At 48.5% G+C, this 20,422-nt stretch overlaps 1 protein-coding gene across 6 annotated transcripts in view; it reads left to right on the forward strand.

Annotated features, from left to right (window-relative positions):
- Positions 1-20,422, forward strand: part of EEF2K (eukaryotic elongation factor 2 kinase) — a 68,345-nt gene that overhangs the window by 30,509 nt on the left and 17,414 nt on the right. For 4 of the 6 annotated variants that reach the window (XM_070461011.1, XM_070461017.1, XM_070461014.1 and 1 more), the window contains 11 exons: positions 2,833-2,933; positions 5,798-5,858; positions 6,760-6,797; positions 7,124-7,295; positions 11,240-11,389; positions 11,619-11,751; positions 11,987-12,114; positions 12,809-13,010; positions 15,001-15,068; positions 18,167-18,244; positions 19,068-19,130. In XM_070461011.1, coding sequence (XP_070317112.1) covers positions 2,833-2,933; positions 5,798-5,858; positions 6,760-6,797; positions 7,124-7,295; positions 11,240-11,389; positions 11,619-11,751; positions 11,987-12,114; positions 12,809-13,010; positions 15,001-15,068; positions 18,167-18,244; positions 19,068-19,130 — 1,194 coding nt within the window. The remainder of the gene's footprint in view (positions 1-2,832; positions 2,934-5,797; positions 5,859-6,759; positions 6,798-7,123; positions 7,296-11,239; positions 11,390-11,618; positions 11,752-11,986; positions 12,115-12,808; positions 13,011-15,000; positions 15,069-18,166; positions 18,245-19,067; positions 19,131-20,422) is intronic. The other 2 variants (XM_070461015.1, XM_070461016.1) reach the window with 2 other exon arrangements.

A 20,422-nucleotide genomic window follows, 5' to 3' on the forward strand; every position in this document is an offset into this window, starting at 1 on the left:
AATACTAAACTTTAAATGTGATCTCACAATTACATTCCCTTGAAATACTGAGCTCTTGGACAAGCGCACAGAGATATAGATAAGGGAATGTTCTCTTCAGCAGAGATCATTGGAGAGAATCCGAATAGCCATCAGCTTAGGTCTGAGAAATACCTTAAGGTCTCCTGCATTGCATGTGAATTCTTTACCAGCTGAGCCACAAGGGAAGCCCTACCTTAAGGTATATTTATACAATTATATTATATCCTACAACCAAGGAAGGGATATGAGGTCAGCCCAGCCTGTCTGCACATATGACATGGAAAGACTGGATCCAAGATCCTGTGCAAAGTGGAGAAAAAAGGAAGATGCAGAACACTCTCCTGAAAGGCTGTAAATTATATCTGCAGTGTGATTCCAATTTTATTTAAAAATGCACAAAAGGGATCTGGCAAATAACTAATTTCCAAAGCATTGATGATGTTAACAGTTGCTCTGGGTGGATGGCCTGTGGCAAGTTTGAATTTTGTCTGTCTTCTGTATTTCCCAGGTGTTTTCATTAAGTGTGAATTATTAAGTTTCCAAGTTTTTAGACTTTGCAGAGATTAGAAAGCCACAGTAAGAGAGCCCTGGGCTATGTGTGTGTGTGTACTTGTATGTATGTGAGTTTCTTTTTTTTTTTTTAATATTTATTTATTTGGCTGTGTTGGATCTTAACGTTGGATCTTCGTTATGGCTCACATACTTAGTTGTTCTGAGGCATGTTGGATCTTAGTTCCCCGACCAGGGATCAAACCATGTCCCCTGCATTGCAAGGCGGATTCTTAGCCACTGGACCCCAGGAAAGTCCCTCTGTGTGAGTTTCTTGATGAGCTCAGTCCCTCTACCTCCTCTCCTCTGAGCAGCTCTCAGTGGTGGAGCTTAGGCGGGCCAAGGCTGGGGAGCTGTCCTGTTTGAACCCAAGTCCATGGAAGAGCTCCTAAGAGCTGGCCTGGGAGGCTGAGGGAGGCTGTTGTGGGGAGAGGAGGTCTAGAATCTGCCTGGCCCAGACAGTATCCAGCCCCTTCCTGTGGCTCAGACCTGTGGCCTGGAAGGGAGTTTTGGTCTCACGGATTCTGTAGAGGCTGTCAGGCAGCAGTTCAAGCTCTGCAGGAAAAGATGGAGAGGGGGTTACTACCCAGTGTGAGTGTCAGAGTGTTTGTTTAAAGGGGAAAGGATTCCACCTTGGATTATAAAAGCAGTAAAATGAGCTTTTTAAAACAAACAAAACAATGGGGCCATACTGTGATGCTGTTGAGACTCAGCGTGTTCTCTCCATCACGTGACTTGGTCATCTTTCCCAGATAGTGCTCAAGAGGCCCAGTTCTCAACAGGGTTTGAATATTTGGGGACGTGTGTTTTTGGGCAGCACAACAGTGGAGGGCACTGAGGCACCGGATGTTTGAAGGGCAGGGATGCTAAATCCTGGAATGGAAGAGCAGATCTGCACCAGGAGTGATCCTGCACCCCAGGACCTTGAAATGTCTCCTGGGAATCTGTTTGTAGTTAACTGAGAATCTAGCCATTTGTTAATGTAAAGGCAATGTATATTTTGCATAGTTTGATATACTCTTTTTTTTAATATACTTTTTGAGATTGAGGAGCTTATATTGTCTATAAATTTCATTTGGGGCAGTAAAATGGGGTGTATTTATGATTTATATAATATTTATAAAAAAGTGACGTTGGACCGGGTAAGAGTCCAGAATTCTCACCACAGGGCTATTTAACATTTTAAATATGGTCAAAGTGTATTAACCAGTCTCCACAGACAGACATTTGGGTTGAATTCAGTTTTGTACAATCACAATACCCCTCATACACAAGTGTGCACACTTATATTTGTATTACTTGCTTTTTTTTGTATTCTCTGGGTCTTTGTTATAGCATATGCACTCTTCCTTGTGGTACGTAGGCTTTCTCTAGTTGTGATGTGCAGGCTTAGTTGCCCTGTGGCATGCAGAATCTTAGTTCCCCAACCGGTCCCTTACATTGGAAGGCAGGTTTGATTCTTAACCACTGGGCCACCAAAAAAGTCCCTATGTTTGTATTTCTGTACGGTACATTCCTAGATATAGGATTGCTGGATCAAAATAAAGGAATATAGGGACTTCTCCTGGTGGCCCAGTGGTTAAGCATCTGCCTGCCAAAGCAGGGGACAGGAGTTCAATCCCTGGTCCGGGAAGATCCCACATGCTGCAGGGCAACTAAGCCCAAGCATCACAAGTACTGTGCCCGTGCTCTGCAACAAGAGAACTCACTGCAATGAGAAGCCCATGCACCACGGCTAGAGAGTAGCCCCTGCTTGCAACAACAAAGACCCAGCACAGCCAAAATAAAAATTAATTAATTAAAAAATGAAGGAATACATTTTTTCCCATTTTAGTACATTGCCAGGCCACCTTTAGAAGAGGTTTATATCCACTGATGGTATTTGAGAACTCATTTTCCCACATCCTGGTCAGACTCCTGGTTACCAGCTGTTAAAATGTCTTCTAATCTGAGCAGAGGGGTGGGGAATAATATTTTCATTCTCAACTCTTTGGTAACAAGCAAAGCAGTATGTATTTTCTATGCGTATTACGTTTTCTTCTTCATTTTTATAGTTGAGGCAGGTCACTTCTGGCTGTGGGAAGGCTATGCCCTTTGAGGTCTTTTGGGAACTGTGTTCCTACAAGGATAATAGGTGATTATAATTCTGTCTGAATAATGCTGTCTGCCTCCTGAGAGGCTGGAGACACCTGGGAAATCGCATGGCGGGAGGAATTGGCCTCCGCTGTCCCAGAAGCCTAACAGTCCCTTTTGCTTCTGCAGGAAGCTTGGAAGCATGCAATCGAGAAAGCCAAGCACATGCCTGACCCCTGGGCTGAGTTCCACCTGGAAGACGTTGCCACGGAATGCGCCACGCGCCACAGGTCAGCTCCTTGTCTGCAGGTGCTGTATGACCCCAGTTCTCTAGGGGTCCTTGGGGGTTGGGTCCTTTTTTTGCTTGTAATCAGTGAAGCTTAAGTACCCCTGGAGATCAAGGAAAAGGGAATATAATAATAATAATATCAGTCAATATTTGAGTATTTACTCATGTTTAGGCACCGTGCAGGGCTTCCCTGGGGGCTCAGATGGTAAAGAATCCACCTGCAATACAGCAGACCTGAGTTCAATCCCTGGGTCGGGAAGATCCCCTGGAGGAGGAAATGGCAACCCACTCTAGTATTCTCGCCTGGAGAATCCCATGGACAGAGGAGCCCAGTGGCCAAAGTCTGTGGGGTCACAAAGAGTCGGGTCATAACTGAGCGACTAACACACATACACAGACAAGCACTGTGCCTTATCTCATTTAATCCTCACAGTGTTCCTATAAGACAGTGTGCAACAGGCTAGGGTGAGCTACGCTGCAGTAACAAATAGCCCAAATGCAAGTGATAGAAACCCAATTCACAGTGGCTTAAGCAAAGAGGAATGGTTGACTTATCTATGTGTGCTTCAGGTATAGCTCATTCCAGGTGCTCCAAGGATGCTTTTGACTTTGACACCAGATAGACTCTCTTGCATTAATGGTACTGATGGCCCCTGGGAGCCCCATGTTTCATCTCACCAAATGGAAAAGAATCTGACTCAGTTTGTAACATTTGAATATCATTGGCCTGGCTTTGGTTATAGGCCCACCACTAAACCAGTCACTGTGCCAGGAGCTTTGCCTTGATTAGCCAAGTCTAGATCACATACTACACATCAGAAAGTGCTGGGGGATCAGCTCCACCCAGTCCATATGTTCTGAGAATGGTGGATGGTGGTTCCCCAAAGGAAAATTGGGGTGCTGTTGCCAGAAGAAAGAAGAGTGGATGCTGGGCAGGCAGAAGCAGTGGCACCCCCTCCACCTTTCTGCGACGTGTTCCTGCTCACACCTTGTGAGGAGATGGCTTAGAGCGTGGCGTGCACCCCTTTCCCGTTTTGGAGGCTGACCTCCTAGCAGGCTCTGGGGTCTGTTCCAGCAGCTGGGTATTATGGGTGCCCCAGAAGGCCAGGATGTGGACTCTCTTTCTTCCTGCCTATGAGGGCAGTGTGGTGGCTGGTTGGTGACATGTGGCTTCCAGACCAACAGGGAGGCCCTTGGGAAGCAGGACTCACATGCTGGGCTAGTTTTGTGTATCCCAGAGCTCCTCAGGAACAGGGACCAGGGGCCACACCAAACTGTGTTGATTTCCTAGCTAAACTTGCTGATTTCAACTGCTCTGACTACCAGCAGAGGGAGGTCAGACTTTGATGCCCAGAGTGTCCAGAGATTTCTAGATTGGAGGCTTCCTCCTCCTCTCCTGGTCTTTAGAGAACTCTGCTGCAAGCTGGCCCTTCACTGGGACAGATTTCTTATTCAGTGGAGTTGTCCCCAGACTGGTTAATCGCAAAGGTCAAATTGAAACTGATCTGGGTTTGAATCTTGGCTCTCAGGAAGGTTATTTCACCTCTCTGAACCTCAGTTCTCCCATCTGGAAAGTGGGCACAGTATTTGTATGGATCTCATTGGGCTGAGTGATGGTTCTTGAGGAGTTCTGTGTAAGCACTCAGCTTGCAGTGAATGCTCAGTGAACTTAGAGCACCTCTGTCCCCTCTGAGGTCAGTGGTTGTGAAGGACAGTTAAGATCCTCCCAGTATGGCTTGTCTCCACCCTCCCCCACCTTCTGGGTGCCTCTCAGCTTTCAGTCTACTTGGAAGTGAGGGCAGACTGTTTGCTTTACCTTGGCACCTACATGGTAATAAAATTAATAATAATGATGGCCATTATTTATTGAAGGCAATACTTGCCATGAGCTTGTTGCCAGCAGATGTGCGGCTCTGACAAGCCTTCCTCCCCCACCCCACCCCCCCAGGCCTGGGGCAGGTTACCTGCCAAGCCTCTGCTTGTTTTTCCTGGTAGAGGTTTCAGGCTCTGAGGAAGCTGTTCTCAGGAGCTGGGAGGTTCTGGAGTCTCTCCCCACCGAGGGTGGACCAGGGGTGCATCTGCTAGAGCTGAGAACGCCTCAGCCCTGGGGGAGGTTTTAGATTTTCAGGACTTACTGAGCCGAAGAGCTTTCTACCAGACAAACCTGTTAAGGCCCAGCCAGGCCTAGGGGCAGATTTGCTCTGGGAAAGAGGATCCCTGGGAAAGAGAGAAATGAAAATGTTCTGGAACCCTCTCTGTGCCTCTCTATCTTGGGTGTGTAGCCAGTGGCCCCTTTCCTGGCTGGACTCAGAGGCGGGACCCTTCACCGCTGCTGTCTGCACCGGGACAGACTTCAGGAGACTGGCCTAGCTACCTGGGCTGGGCCTCACACTGGCAAGACCGAGGGTGCTGCCGCCTTCCTTCCTGGGACACACCATTCACTATCTAGACCAGTTACAATAGAGAAATTTATTTATCACTTGTGCAGCCAGCATGCATTTATTAAGCAACCCCAGTACCAGGCCCTGCAGTACGCAGCACAGACATGGCTTGTCTTTGTGGAGTTACAGTCCGGTGGAGGAGCTGTAGCCTCCCCACAGCGCAGCAGTAGCGTAGAGGGCAGAGGGTACTTGGTGAAGGAACAGCTGTCTTTGAGGAAAGGGAAGGAGGCCACTGTGGTGGGAGCCTGGGAAGGAGGGAGCGTGTCCACAGACCGAACCCAGGAGGTCAGCTGGGCCTGTGGGTAGAGAGTGGACTTGATCCTCAGGGTGGCAGGAAGCTCAGAAAAGTCTTCTACCTTTAGCCAGTGAGTGACAGGATCAGGTGATGGACGCTGCGCCCTGGGGTGGGTTCTGATCTCTGCAGGTACAATGCTGTCACCGGCGAGTGGGTGGAGGATGAAGTCCTAATCAAGATGGCATCTCAGGTGAGCAGAGCCTCAAGTTCAGCGCGGTCCAGGCTGACCATCTGCAGTGCCCACTCCCTGTCCTCCACATCCTCTGGTTTGTTTTTTTTTTTAAGCTTTAGGGTATTTTCTATTGTGTATTTATTTTATCTTTTATAGCAGCTTTATTGAATATAATTCACACGCCATACCACATGCCTATTTAAAGTGAACAGCTCAGTGATTTTTAGTATAGTCAAGGGTTGTGCAACCATCACCCTGATCAGTCCCAGAACATTTTCACCATCTCTAGAAGAAACCTCATACATACCCATCAGCAGTCAGTCTCCAGTTCCCTCATCTTCCCCAGCCCTGGGCAACCACTAATTTCACTTCTGTCTCTGTTTATTTACTTCTTCTGGACATTTCATATGTTGATCATATATATTCAAAGATTCTTCTTGACACTCTTGTTGAAAATCAGTGAACTGTGAACGTGTGTATCAGTTTTCAAAAATTGCAAGTCACCACTTAAGACTGTTCGTCTAACAAGATGAACTCAGTGGGTTGCAAAAAAAAAAAAAAAATCAACTAGAAGAGAAGTTCCTGCATAGGAAGCAGCAGGGTCGATTTACGAAGCATTTTGTAGTGTGTCGCACACTCAGAAAAGTGTCTGGCTTGATGAGTTTCACCAAGTGAACACATGTGTCACCAGTACCCAGATCAAGACCCTGGAAATCACTGGCACCCCCCCAGAAGACCCTCTCAGCCCCAGTCACTACTCCTTAATTCCCAAGGGTGAGCACCGCCCTGAATTCTGTTACCTGAGATTGGTTTCCCTGTTTTTGTACTCCGTATAAATGGAGCTCCATACACATAGAGTACATGTATAACTCACCATTTTGTCCATGAGGTTTGCACATATCTGTGTCATGTCTTTCAGCCCTTCGGCCGGGGAGCAATGAGGGAGTGCTTCAGGACGTAAGTGACTTAGCCTGCCTCTGGGGGCCCTGCCCGGATGCCCTCAGGCTCCTGAGATCAGAGGTTCTGTGACATTGTCTACTTGGACCACACATTGGGCCAGGCTGTAGGGATGGGTTTGGGCAGAACAGGGAGTATGTCCCTTGACCCCTCCTTCCCAGATCTCTGAAGGATGCTGTGGGGTGGGGAAGCCCCTCTCACCTCCTGCATTTTGTTCCTGACTCTGTTGGCCAGATCAGACAGGGTCTCCCTGTCCTGAGGACTAGGGCTGGGGTCCCAGTGAGCCCCAGAGTGTCAGGCAGGCCCCCTGATGCCTCTCCCCTCAGGAAGAAGCTCTCCAACTTCCTGCACACCCAGCAGTGGAAGGGGGCCTCCAACTACGTGGCAAAACGCTACATCGAGTCCGTGGACAGGGACGTGTACTTCGAGGACGTGCGTCTACAGATGGAGGCCAAGCTCTGGGGAGAGGAATATAATCGGCACAAGCCCCCCAAGCAGGTGTGTGGCACCCCTGCCTTCCATATTCCTACACCAGCGCAGCCCAGGACAGCGTAGCTCAGACCTGGAGATGAGGGCGATGGAGGTGCCGGTCACAGGCCCCCTTCTTTCCTGTCTTAGCAGCAGCTAATAAAACCCATCATTTTTGGAGCCTGACAGGTCAAGTCCTCTGTATGCCAAAAGTTATTTATTCTTAAAAACAGAACTCTGGAACTTCCCTGGTGGTCCAGTGGTTAAAACAGCATGCTTCCACTGCAGTGGCCACGGGTTCAAACCCTGGTTGGGGAACTAAGATCCTGGATGCTTCCACAGTGTGGCCAAAAAATAGGAGAAAAAGAAAATTTAAAAAACAAAAAACAGAGCTCTGACGTTGGTGCAAGTTGGAATGTTTTTATTTCATTTATGCATAGGGTCTATTAATCAGGATTTTTGTTTGCAAATGACAGAAATCCATTTAAATAGGCTTAATCCAAAAGGGGAACCGATTGCTTCTTATAATTGAGAAATAGGGCTGACTGCAGGCACAGCTGGGGCTTCTCAGGTGGCACTAGTTGGAAAGAACCTACCTACCAATTCGGGAGACATAAGAGACCCAGGTTCGATCCCTGGGTTGGGAAGATCCCCTGGAGGAGGACATGGCATCCCACTCCAGTATTCTTGGCTGGAGAATCCCATGGACAAAGGGGCCTGGTAGGCTATAGTCCATAGGGTCACAAAGAGTTGGACATGACTGAAGGGACTTAGTATGCACACACACAGGCACAGCTGGATCCAGGACCAAATTGAGGTTGTTGGAAGTCTTCCTCCAGCTCTAGCTTCAATGTTCTTCTGTGTTGGCATCACTTAGGCAACTTTTCAACTTGCAGTGACATGTTGACCCCAGTAGCTGCAGGCTCCCTTTCTATTTCTTGGCAACCTTGATGGAATGACATGTTTTCCCATAAGTTTCTATGAAAGTCTCAGAACTGGATTTCATTGGCTTGATTAGGTCAGATGCCTATCACTGAGCCAATCATAATGGCCAGGAGGTGGGAATATGCAGATTGGGCAGGCCTGAGCCTTATACCCACCCTTAGAGCCAGGGTTATGGGTCCTTCCTCTTAGACTAGATGGGCTGAGATTGCTTTCTCCCAAGAAAAAGCAGGAGAGGGCATGCGGGATGGATTCCTTATCTGTACCTGGGGAATTTAGGGCACAAAAGGGTAAAGTTTCTTGCCCAAACAGGCAGGGATGGAGCCAGGGCTTATTCCTGGAAAGCTCAGACTTTCCAAGCCCCTTGGAAAGGCAGGCTTCTTGGCTTCTTCACTTGAGCCCCCAGGGTATTGGTGACCTGAGCCCAAGCACAATTTCCTGTTGCCTGCATGCATTTGAGGAAATAGCTAGAAAATAGAGCTAGGCCTTTGCTCTGCCTAAATTCACAACTCAGCTCTCCTACTGTTGGTGTACCTGCTAGCTATAAGGTACCATCTTCTGAGTGCCTCAGGAGAGCCACGTTTCCAGGCAACCAGCAGAATTTATTGAGTGCCTAGTGTTTGCAGAGCCCTTGATTAAGCATACTTGGTGTGAACACAGGAAGTCACATTCCCACGCTCAGGGACTGTGACTTCATGCACTCAGGCCTGACCACTTTTCCCTTCTTCCCTAAGCTTGTTTCTGCCTCAGGACCTTTGAACTGGCTGTGCCCCAAGGCTGCATCACTGGATCTCTTCAGTCCTTACATTTCAGTTTCAGCTCATGTCACCTCCTCAGCTAGGCTGTGCTGGTGGTGGTGGTTTAGTTGCTAAGTCGTGTCCAACTCTTGCGACCCCATCGACCATAGCCCACCAGGCTCCTCTGTCCATGGAATTTTCCAGGCAAGAATACTGGAGTGGATGGCCATTTCCTTCTCCAGGGTATCTTCCCGACTCAGGATTCGAACCCTGGTCTCCTGCATTGCAGGCAGATTCTTTATTGACTGAGCTATGAGGCTGTGCTAGACCATCCTAAATGAAGGTGAAGTAACTCTGTCATGTCATTTTGTTTGTTTTGGTTTCTTTTTTTCAGAGCAGTTGGCAGTATCTGAAAGAGTCTTATTCATGTATTTATTCATGTATATTTCAGTTGTCTCTCTCCCCTGAGGACAAGGATTTTATCTATCTTATTTGCTCTATCCCAGAGCGAGGTGCTCAGTGAATAATAAGGTGGTTGAATTGATGAAGGGAGAGGAATGTGGTTGTTTGAGGAGGAATTGGCCGTCGCCTTGAGGATGTGTCTCTGCCACTGACCCTCATCCAGTTGTCTCCTGGCCAAGTCAGTGGCCCTGCCACAGGCTTCCTTGTAGGAATAGAGCCAGTTTGGGGACAGGAATGTGCTGGGAACCAGCTGCTCCTTCCCCTCTGGCTGGTTCTCAGAACTGAGGCCACGTTTGGGGAGGTCCTCAGCTCCCAGCTCTGGACCCCTTTGGCCTCTGTAGCTGTTGTCTTCCTTGACTCAGCCAAACAGTTTCCTAGGTGGTCATTTCCTTGGGAAACTCAGACCTGGCTCCTGTTGTGGGTGGCGTCGACACTGACAGGGTACCAATGGGTGTGACCTTGTGTAACAGGTCAAAGTTAGAGTCCCAGCTCTTCCCTGTCCTACTTTACAGACATATACAGTACTTACACAGTTTCTTCTGAGTACAAAATTAAACATACACTTGGTGCAAAATTTAGCAAGGAATGTCTGAGCTCCCTGTGATTCCCCTTTGTAGGGAAAGAACCACTGTTATGGTTTGGTATGTATCACTCTAGAATTGTGCCTTCTGATAATAATGACATCAGCAAACATTGGCAGACTGTTTCCTGTACCAACAGTTTTCATCCTTACACCCATTCCACAGGTGAGGAAACTGAGGCACAAACTAGGGAAATAACTTGCCCAAATTCTCTGTATTAGCATAAAGTACAGGCTAAGTTGCTTAGCAGACAAACTCACAGCTGTGTGCCAGCTCAAAATGGTTTCCTTCCGTCTCATCAAATAGCCTCGCTTAGATGGGGTTCAGGGTGGGCTGGTGCTTCACCTCCTTGTCATCCAGAGGCCTGGTTCCTTCTATCTTGTTGTTTGCCATCTGCCAGAAGTTGCCTCGGACCGCTTGCATGGTCAATTCTGGCTCACTGGCAGGTATCCACCTTACAGCCTCAGGAAGGCCAGAAGGAGAGAGCAGGCTGGAGTTGCGTCATCCCTGCTGCTTGCTTCCTATTGGCTGGGCTTAGTCACATGGCCACATCTAGCTGCAAGGGAAGCCAAGCCATGTCATCGCTGCTGGATGGCTGTGCATCCTGTTACAACTCAGGTTGTCTTAGTCCATTTGGGCTGCTGTAACGAAATACAGGAGAATGGGTTATAGGTTCATGCTGGCACCTTCTTGCTGTGTCCTCACAGAGTGTATGGAGTAGGGGAGCTCTCTGGGGTTTCTTTTTCCAGGCACTAATCCCATTCATGAGAGCTTTTCTCTCCTGACCTTATCACCTCCCAAAGGCCCCACCTCCTTAATACCATCACCTGTGAGCATTGAGATTTCAACGGATGAAATTTGGAGGGATCCATTCTGGCCATGGACTTCCCTGGTGGATCAGACAGTAAAGCGTCTGCCTACGATGCAGGAGCCCAGGGTTCAATCCCTGGGTCAGGAAGATCCCCTGGAGAAGGAAATGGCAACCCACTCCAGTATTCTTGCCTAGAAAATCCCATGGACAGAGAAGCCTGATAGGCCACAGTCCGTGGGGTCGCAAAGAGTCGGACACGACTGAGTGACTTCACTTTCACTTTCTTTATTCAGGCCTTAGCAGGAATTTTCATTCTAAAGGAAAAGGGGAATGGATTCTGGGGACAATCAGTACTTTCAACCTTTCTGCTCCAGCCTCTTATCAGAGGAGGGTGCCACCTGGGCCCTGCCCTTCCCCTGACTCCTCCCGCCTTCCCACCAGGTGGACATCATGCAGATGTGCGTCATAGAGCTGACGGAGAGACCGGGCCGGCCGCTGTTCCACCTGGAACACTACATCGAGGGCAAGTACATCAAGTACAACTCTAACTCGGGCTTTGTCCGTGATGACAACGTGCGCCTGACACCGCAGGTGAGGCCCCTGCAGAGCCCCGTGTCCCTTCTCAGCAGACCTCGGGCCCCTCCGAGTTAAACAGGGCTTCTTGCTTTGTCCTTGCCTCTGTATGCTCCTCCCTGCAGAGAAAGGCCCCCAACGTGGGCAGAGCTGGGGTACCGCAGCCTGTCGGAGCAGTGTCTGCCGGTGTCCACGCAGCCCACAGCCTGGTCTCTGCGGTCACCTTTTCCTTCTTCTCGCCCCACAGGCCTTCAGCCACTTCACGTTTGAGCGTTCTGGCCACCAGCTGATTGTGGTGGACATCCAGGGCGTGGGCGACCTCTACACTGACCCGCAGATCCACACCGAGAGGGGCACTGACTTTGGAGATGGAAACCTCGGTAGGCCGGGAAAGCCAGCATGGCCCCAGAGACCATGCTTCCCTGTTCACCCGGGCAAGCAGGCCAAAGTCATATATGGGCTTGCCCTAGATGTGGAGATGGGAGTCTGGGACGTCTGGCCCCTGCCTGCTTAGCATGTTTTACACCTGCCCCTGCCACATTTAGGGTGCTCAGTACTGCCCTGCCCCCACCCCAAAACAGAACAGTGCTCCAGACCCCCAACTCTTGTCTGCAGGTGTCCGCGGGATGGCTCTCTTCTTTCACTCGCATGCCTGCAACCGGATTTGCAAGAGCATGGGCCTCGCTCCCTTTGACCTGTCCCCAAGAGAGAGGGATGCAGTGAATCAGAACACCAAGCTGCTGGTAGGTACCCAGTATGAGCATGTGCGGACTGGCAGGGCCCTTCTGCTGCAGGACCAGAAAACTGCTTCCTGTGTGCTGGTGGCCCAGGCCCCGTGATGCTTAATTGAGGAATATTGTGGCTAGAAGAATCTTAGTCCCATCTGTGTCCCTCACCCCTTTTGAACCAGTGTACACAGCCCTCCTAACTATCCCCACTAATAGAGGAATTGGGGTCTGCTTGATTTGGGTCCATTTTTGCCCAGAGTGAGGGGACCAGATGTGTACAGATAGTGAGTGCGGTGTGTGTGATTTGTGGTTTGTGTGATGTGTTGACAAAAAAGACTTGAACTTGGCTCACTGAGCACCTCGCTGTATCCCTGTTATACCCCCATTACCACCCCCAGTACATGGACCAGATATAAGGCCATGTTGTCAAAGACCAGCTTGGGATTCTTCAGTACATCCCCCAGCTCAGGGCTATGAATGGTGGTCATCACTTTGGGAGTGCTGGCCCTCAGAGCTCATGTTCCAGATGCCCCTTCTTATAGAGGCCTTTGGGTTAATCCCCCTCTGATTATTTTTAGATTTTCTGCCAGTCCCTAAGGCCTCTGTGGCTGAAAGGGTCTCAAGTTTTGAGGGACCAACAGGCAACAGGAAGAACCCTTTGTTCCCAAAAGGTCCCTGTGTGACCTCCATGTCCCTGTTAATTCTCCAGCAGTCAGCCAAGACCATCTTAAGGGGGACAGAGGAAAAGTGCGGGAGCCCCCGGGTGAGGACCCTCTCGGGAAGCCGGCCCCCACTGCTCCTTCGCCTCTCAGAGAACTCCGGAGATGACAACATGAGTGACGTGACCTTTGACTCTCTCCCTTCCTCGCCATCTTCAGCCACGCCACACAGCCAGAAACTGGACCACCTCCGTGAGTGATGGTTTGGCCCCTGGTTATTGTGATTGGAGGGGGCAAGCACCAGGGCTAAATTGGCTTTCACTTCTGTTAGAAAATCAGACATGCCAACCAAAGAGATTGATGGCCCAAATGGCTTTATGGATGAGTTCTTTTAATAAACTTTCAAGATGCAGTCATCCAAATGCTGTCAAAACCACCTGTATTGTAGAAAGCAAGGTAACATTTTTCAGTGATTGAAATTTGCAAAAAGTTTTACACCAAAATTTGACAAAACACCAAAAAAGAAAACTTTTATCCCAACTTCACTTAAAAATATACAAGGCAAAAGTTCTAAATAAAGTATTAGCAAATAAAGACTAGTATCTTAAAAGAAAGTCTGTCACAGCCAAAGAGGGCTTTTGCAGGAATCTGAAGGTTGTTTAGGGTTCAGAAACTCATTAGCATCATGTGATTAGGTCACAGGAGCAAAACAGCGATCATTAATTCTGAAGCTGAAGTGACAAGAGTTTACTCATGGACAGACTTTACTCGTGATACAGATGTGGGAGCTGCAGGAAAGAGGAGAGGCAAGACTGACTCCATTGTTTTGAGCTGAAGAACTGGCAGGACTGTGGTCAGTTATTCAGCTGAAAGAAGCCCCAGGGGAGCAGGAGAGGATGCTTTTTAAAGAAGCCTGTACACCACCACCAAAAGGCCTTGGGAATAGTCTGGAGCAGGAGTTGACAAACTGTTTCTTAAAAGGCCAGAGAGTAAATATTTTATTCTTTGTGGGCAACATAAACATGACCACTGACAATATTTAAAACAAATCAGTGTGACTGTGTTCCAAAAAACTGTATGGTTGCTGAATTTTAAATTTCATGTAATTTTCACATGTTACAAAGTAGGTCTGATTTTTTTCAGCCATTTAAAAATATGAAAAACTTTCTTAAAAACTTAAGAGGGCTTCCCTGGTGGTCCAGTGGTTGAGAGTCCACTTTGCAATGTGGGGGATGCCGGTTTGATCCCTGCCCAGGAAGATCCCACATGCCACGGAGCAGCTGAGCCCATGCGCCACAGCTATTGAGCCTACGTCTGGGGCCTGCTGGCTGCCGCTGCTGAGCCCGCACGCCACAACTGCCGAAGCCTGATTGCCCTAGAGCTCATGCTCCACAGCAAGAGAAACCACTGCAGGGAGAAGCCCTCCGTCTACAACCAGAGAGTAGCCCCTGCTTGTAGCAACTAGAGAAAGAGCCCACACGCGGCCACTGACCCAGCACAGCCAAACATAAATAAATACATTTTTTTTCCTTTAAAAAAAAGATTATTTAAAAAAAGCATAAAAACAGCAGACAAGCCAGATTTGGTTAGTGAGAGTTTGAGATAGGAGATAAAAGCTGAAATCTACGAGAAAATTATTGGTTTTTAAACCACCTAAGGCTTCTCCCATTTGTAGCTACTTCCCATTTGTACCCCATTTGTACCCCCATTGGTACCCCAAATGGACCAATGCCTTTTTTTTCATTCACAACTGCACCTCACTGAGGGCTAACCATAGGTCAAGTGTATAATGCTGATCAATACAATACACAATTATATCACCATTTGCCTTATGAAAACCCCGAGGCAATGCAGCAGCTAAGCCACTTACTCAGGACAAGTACAGGCAGCTGGCACATAGAGAGTCTGGGTAAATTCTCGAAGAGGAACTGAGGCCTCTCAGGTGCCAACAACTTTCTTCTCCCATTTTTGTACTTTATAAATGTCAAATAAAAAAGGCTTGGCAACTCCTTAGTGGTCCAGTGGTGCTTTCTGTAGGACTGTGCTTTCACTACCGAGGGCCTGGGTTTCATCTCTGGTCAGGGATCTAAGATCTTGCAAGCCATGTGGTGTTGCCCAAAAAATAAATAAGTATAAATTAAAGAGAAGAAAGGCTTGGCAGCAGCTGTGTTTGGGTTAGGTAGATCTCGTGAACTGTTCCAGCCGTGGAACTGCTGCCTGTCTCTGTTTTCTCCCCACCCAGATTGGCCTGTGTTCAGCGATCTCGATAACATGGCACCTCGAGACCAGGACCCTCTGGACAACCACCGGGTGAGTGGAGGGGGTGGGGTGGGGTGGGATGGGCAGGAGTGGACACCATCCTCTGGGAACTGAGGGTGAGTCGTCAGATTCAGAGGTGGGCAGCCCAGGTCTGCTCGGGGCACTGGCAGAAAGGCACAGGCAGCTGCCTCTGGGAAGAGCTGGGTCCATTTCCGTTTCCGGAGGTGGTTGGAGCAGAGAATCCAAGTCAGCAGCAGTGTGACCTGCTGGTACATGCTGGGCTCGGCCCTGGGTTTGGTTTGGCACGAGTGTGTGTCTTGGGGGAGAAGGGGCTCTGCTGGGTGTCCAATGTGTAATGCACAGCACAGGCAGCTGTGATGCGCCCAGGTCTGATGAGCAAAACAGATTTCCTGCAGCCTCTTCGTGATTCAACTGTAAGACACCGTAGATGACATATTTGCGTTCAGAGGAACATATGTCACAGTGTCAAAAATCAATTAGAGGGACTTCCCTGGCAGTCCAGTGGTTAAGACTCCACACCCCCCATTGTACGGGACACGGGTTCCATCCCTGGTTGGGGAACTAAGATCCCACGTACTGCATGGTGGGGCCAAAACAAAGAAATAAAAGTTGTTGGGTTTTTTTAAAGGCTTTGAAATCCAGTGAGTAATTTACACTTACTAGCATATCTCAGTTTAATTTACATCAGAAATACTTATTTATTTTATTTACATCAGAAATACTTATTCTGCATTTGGAGTTCATAGAATTTACAGTTGAAAGAGTAGATTCACATATGCCTGTTGTTATGTGACATAAGAAAAAAAGAAGTTGTGTGATAAAAGAAGCTCATCAGAATTTTTTAAACAGACTTTGCAGAAATGTCACCCTTGCACAAGCCAATGGTACCTTAAGCTGCCCGCTCAGCTCCGAAGGTTCAGCTTCACTCCTGACTGCTTCGCAGAGCTCTTGTGTGACAGAAGAAAGTAGGAAGAGATGCACATACGGAATTGTCACTATGGACAGACAGTTTTAAGAGTCTGATAAATAATTCTCATTTAATTCTCATTTAATTCTCACATAACTTGTGAGGTAGTTGATAGTTTCTTCTCCTCTCAGAATAGCTTTTATATTTTACCCTAGAATTAGGATTAGGGCTTCCCTTGTGGCTCAGCTGGTAAAGAATCCACCTGCAATATGGAAGATCTGGGTTTGATCTCTGGGTTGGGAAGATCCCCTGGAGAAGGGAAAGGCTACCCACTCCAGTATTCTGGCCTGGAGAATTCCATGGACTGTATAGTCCATGGGGTCGCAAAGAGTCGGACACGACTGAGCGACTTTCACTTTCACTTTTCTTTGTAGAATTAGGATGAGTTTTAGAAATTCAGAGTAGGTTGAAAAGGAAAAGATTCGGAAGATTAGCAAGGAGAAAAGTCTCCCTCCCATCTGTTGCCTCAGCCACCAGCTTGTCCCCAGCACTGCTTGGGCAGTGCTCCCAATATCCCTGACTTAGTGGTGGGGAAACTGGGGCACAGAAAGGTAAGCTGCTTGCTCGTGGTCAATCAGTGATGGAGCCAGCATTCAAACCCAGGCCATCTGGCCTTGAACCCCTCTGCGTACTGCTGTCCTTCATGTTATTCTCCACAATTTTTCAGATGAGAACGGTGTATTTTGGAGAGGCTGGCTGCGTTGCCCAGGGTCCCAGAGCTGGAAAGTGCAGAGCTGGGGTTTGAGTGAGGCACTGTGTTGCCTGGCTTGGTGGTTACCAAGGATGGGACATGTAGCCCAAGGTCTTTCAGAGAGTAGGTGCGAGGCGGGGGCTGCCTGGAGCTTTTGAGTATAGCCTGTGATCTGATTTCAAAAACAGCCTTTCATTCCTCACACTGAACACTTCAGTTTAGTTGTCTGTAAGTTATATCTCAATTTTAAAAATTGAAATAGTTAAAAAAAATAGAATAGTTATTTGACTCACAGAGAGCAAGGCCTGGGGGAGGGCAGTGGAAAGCCTGGGGTGCGTCTAGAAACCAGGGCAGAGGCCTTTTTAGGGTAACACTGCTCCTGGGGTGGAGCAGATTCCTGGCCAGACTGGAGGCCAAGGATTCCATTGTGTGTGTCCCATGGCTCCCATCTGCCTAGGAGACTGATCCAAGTTTTACATTCATGGTAGTGATACCAAGCTGCTTTTAAAAATATATTAAGTAAAATAAAATGGTTTATTTAAGGAAAAATGACAAAAGAGAAGTATGAATTTGTGAGAGGAGTTTTATCTCAAGGAAGAAGAGAATGGGGTGAGGAAGAGACTCATTAAGAAGTCTACATTTTAACAGAAATGTTTCAATTCCTTTTAGAAATAAAAGATCTAAAGTAACTAAGGCCTAGTGTTAAGAGCTGTTGGAACTTGGCAACTGGGCACAGGAGTTCATTTTTGAATTCTCTATTCTTATTGGTGTGTTTGAAATGTCTCTCAGTGAAATAAAGAAGGAAGAAAATAAAAGTTTTAGCTGAACGGTGATGCAGGTGACATGCAGATATGATCGCAACTCAACAGTGAAAGACAAATGACTGAAGTTTTAGAAATTCTAAATTATACCAGATTCCTTTTTACAACAGAATTCAGATCTAGAAGAATAAAAAATGTGCCGAACTGACCTGTGCAGTTTTGGCAAAGGGCTTGGTTGTAAATAATTGTTTGCAATGCTACATTTTTATCCTTGTGTCTTTTCCTTTAAACCAGCCTTTGTTTTTCTGCCTGTGAAATGGGTGAGTCACTTAATAATAGCACTTACTGTGATCCACACTCTGAGTGTGACACCTCATTTCATCCTCAGAGCCCCTTGATAAAGATGCTATAATGAATCCCCACAGCTCAGGAAATCAAGCTCAAGAGAGGCTGAACAACTGTCCAGGGTCACAACTGGCAAGTCACAAAGCTTATATTTGAGCCTAGGCAGTCTGCGTCTAGAGCCCACGTTCTTCGCCACTATTTCTTACTGCTCCCTTGTTACCCAGCCAAATACCCAGGAGGAAGAGAATGTTAAGTGAGGAGATGGGGCAACAGAGAGAGAGCAAATGGATGAGATTCCAGGTATCACGTCACCGCCAGATATTCAGAGGACCTCTGAGATTCTAGAACCATCTTCTCCCCACAGGACTCTGAGAACAGTGGGGACAGCGGATACCCCAGTGAGAAGCGGGGTGACCTGGACGACCCAGAGCCCAGAGAGCATGTAAGGAACCCCCAGGAAATGAGAGCAGAGTCCCCTGTTGCCTAGTTGTCCAGAAGGATAGAGAACTAGGGGGGAATGTGAGTGGGTCTTAAGAGCATAAAGTATATTAATATATAAGTCATTTGAGATAAATGCAGGGCAGAAGATAAAACAGGTAACGGGGACTAGTAAGTTTAGTAAGGGGATAAGCATGGGCGATTAGACACAAGGTTGAAAATGGTGGGCACATGGAACGGTGAAGCTGGGACCTCTGGTTGCTGAGCAGAGAGGATGCTGGGCAGTGGGCCAGAATGGTGGTGGTGTAGGTAGAAGGGCCCAGCTCAAAGGCACAGGATTCCAGCAGTCCCTCGGGAAGGTTCCGGAGGATGGAGAATGCCCTAAGTTGTCTTCCCAGCAGCATTCAGGTGAGGGCGATTTTAGGTAGTAACAGCTGCTTAGGTTTTCCCCAATGCCAGCATGGAGCATGGGCATCAAGGCAGCCTTGCTGGGAGCCTCTGGTCTCAGCTTTGATACTGTGAATATAGACAGGGACTGGGGGCTTTGGCTAAGGGAAGAAGCGCTTGTTCTCAGAAGCCAGTTTTCTCAGTGCCTGCCTACCAGGATCCTGTGCCTTTGAATCTGTCCCATCTATGCACACGTGAGACCAGCGCATCAGTCCTGCCTGTCTCCCAGCATCCTCTCTGCTTGGCAAATGTGCCAGCTTCCTGGAGCTGAGCCAGTTCCCTGAGGAGGGCCCCCTGGGAGGGCTGGGCCAGTTCCCCAGGAGGCGGCTCTTCGAAGGAAGGGCCGCTCTTTGGATCACTCTGATCTCTGCCTCCATCAGGGCCACGCGAACGGTAACCGGAGGTACGAGTCGGATGAAGACAGCCTGGGCAGCTCCGGACGGGTAATGCACACCCAGGAGTCCTCGTCGTGGCTGCTGCTTGTCTTTTCCGGGCTCTCTTTCTGTGTCTCCCCCTTCATGTCACATCATTTCTGCCTGCCCGGGCAATTCATACATCTCCTAAAAGAAGATTTTGCAAAGGAGCCAATCCCTTTGGCAAATACTTTTCGAGCTCCTGCCCTGGGTGGGGTGCTGAGGGATCAGCAGCGAGGATTAGAGGAGATTAGGGTGGTCACGCCCCTCAGCTCCTTCTAGTGTTAATTTATGAACACTTCTTGCAGCCACCCAGTGAGACAGGCTAACCCTATTCATCCCCTTTTGACATATAAGAAAATGAGGGTCTTAAGCGACTCTCCCCAGGTGTCCTGGCTAATAGTTCTAAGCAGCAGCTCAGTGATTATCATCAGGCAAGTGTGGGAAAGACCAGCTTCAGGAACCCTCTTCTCTAGCTGACTCTGAGCCACAACTTTGAACCTCTGGCCTCCAGCCTTTGCTAAGGCGAGTGTCTCCCGCCTGCAAGGTCCTTCCTCCTCCATGGTCTTATCTCCTCAAAGCCTGTCTGCTCTCCCAGGCTGGACCCCTCTGGCACCTCCCCCAAGAGCCTTCCCTGATAACCAGGGCAGGCTTGTCTCTTGGTGCTTCCAGAACACAGATTATGTATCACATGGCATTTGCTTACCATGCAATACATGCAATATTTACTTACCGTGAGGTATCTGTCAATCAGGTCAAGGCCACAGCATGGTGTGGAGTCAGGGTTGTCCAACCACAGCACCACTGATACTCTGGGCTAGGTCATTCTTTGTTGTGGGGGCTGCCCTGGGCACTGTAGGATATTTAGCACATGCGTGCACACACACTCATGTATGCACACAGCAGGCAGCCTGGCTCTGTCCTGTGAGAACGTGGGACAAGGGTGTCTTTAGCTGGGAGACATGGCGTATTTTCTAAGCCCAACAGCAGAAGCACCCTGGGCTTGTGCCGAGAAAGCACAGTGGATGTGCTGCCGGCTCTGTAGTCAGGCTCTTCTGGAGCCTTGTGTGGGCAGCAGCTCAGGGTTGAGCCTCCCTGACCAACTCAAATGGTTAAGTGAGGGGACCCTTCTCCGAGCTGCTCAGTGTGTGGTGCTAGCCTCTGGGTCCTAGTGCTTCAGCTTTGCCTCAGTGCCCATGAGCTGGCATCATTCGGGAGACTGGAAATAGGCCCCCTTTGTCCAAGAAAACTTGACACCACACGGGTCCACGCCCCCTAACTTGCCAGGCTGGCTTTCGTAGCTGGGAGGGTGCGTCCATCCC

Source organism: Odocoileus virginianus, chromosome 33, assembly GCF_023699985.2.
Source record: "Odocoileus virginianus isolate 20LAN1187 ecotype Illinois chromosome 33, Ovbor_1.2, whole genome shotgun sequence".
Taxonomy (NCBI): Eukaryota; Metazoa; Chordata; class Mammalia; order Artiodactyla; family Cervidae; genus Odocoileus; species Odocoileus virginianus.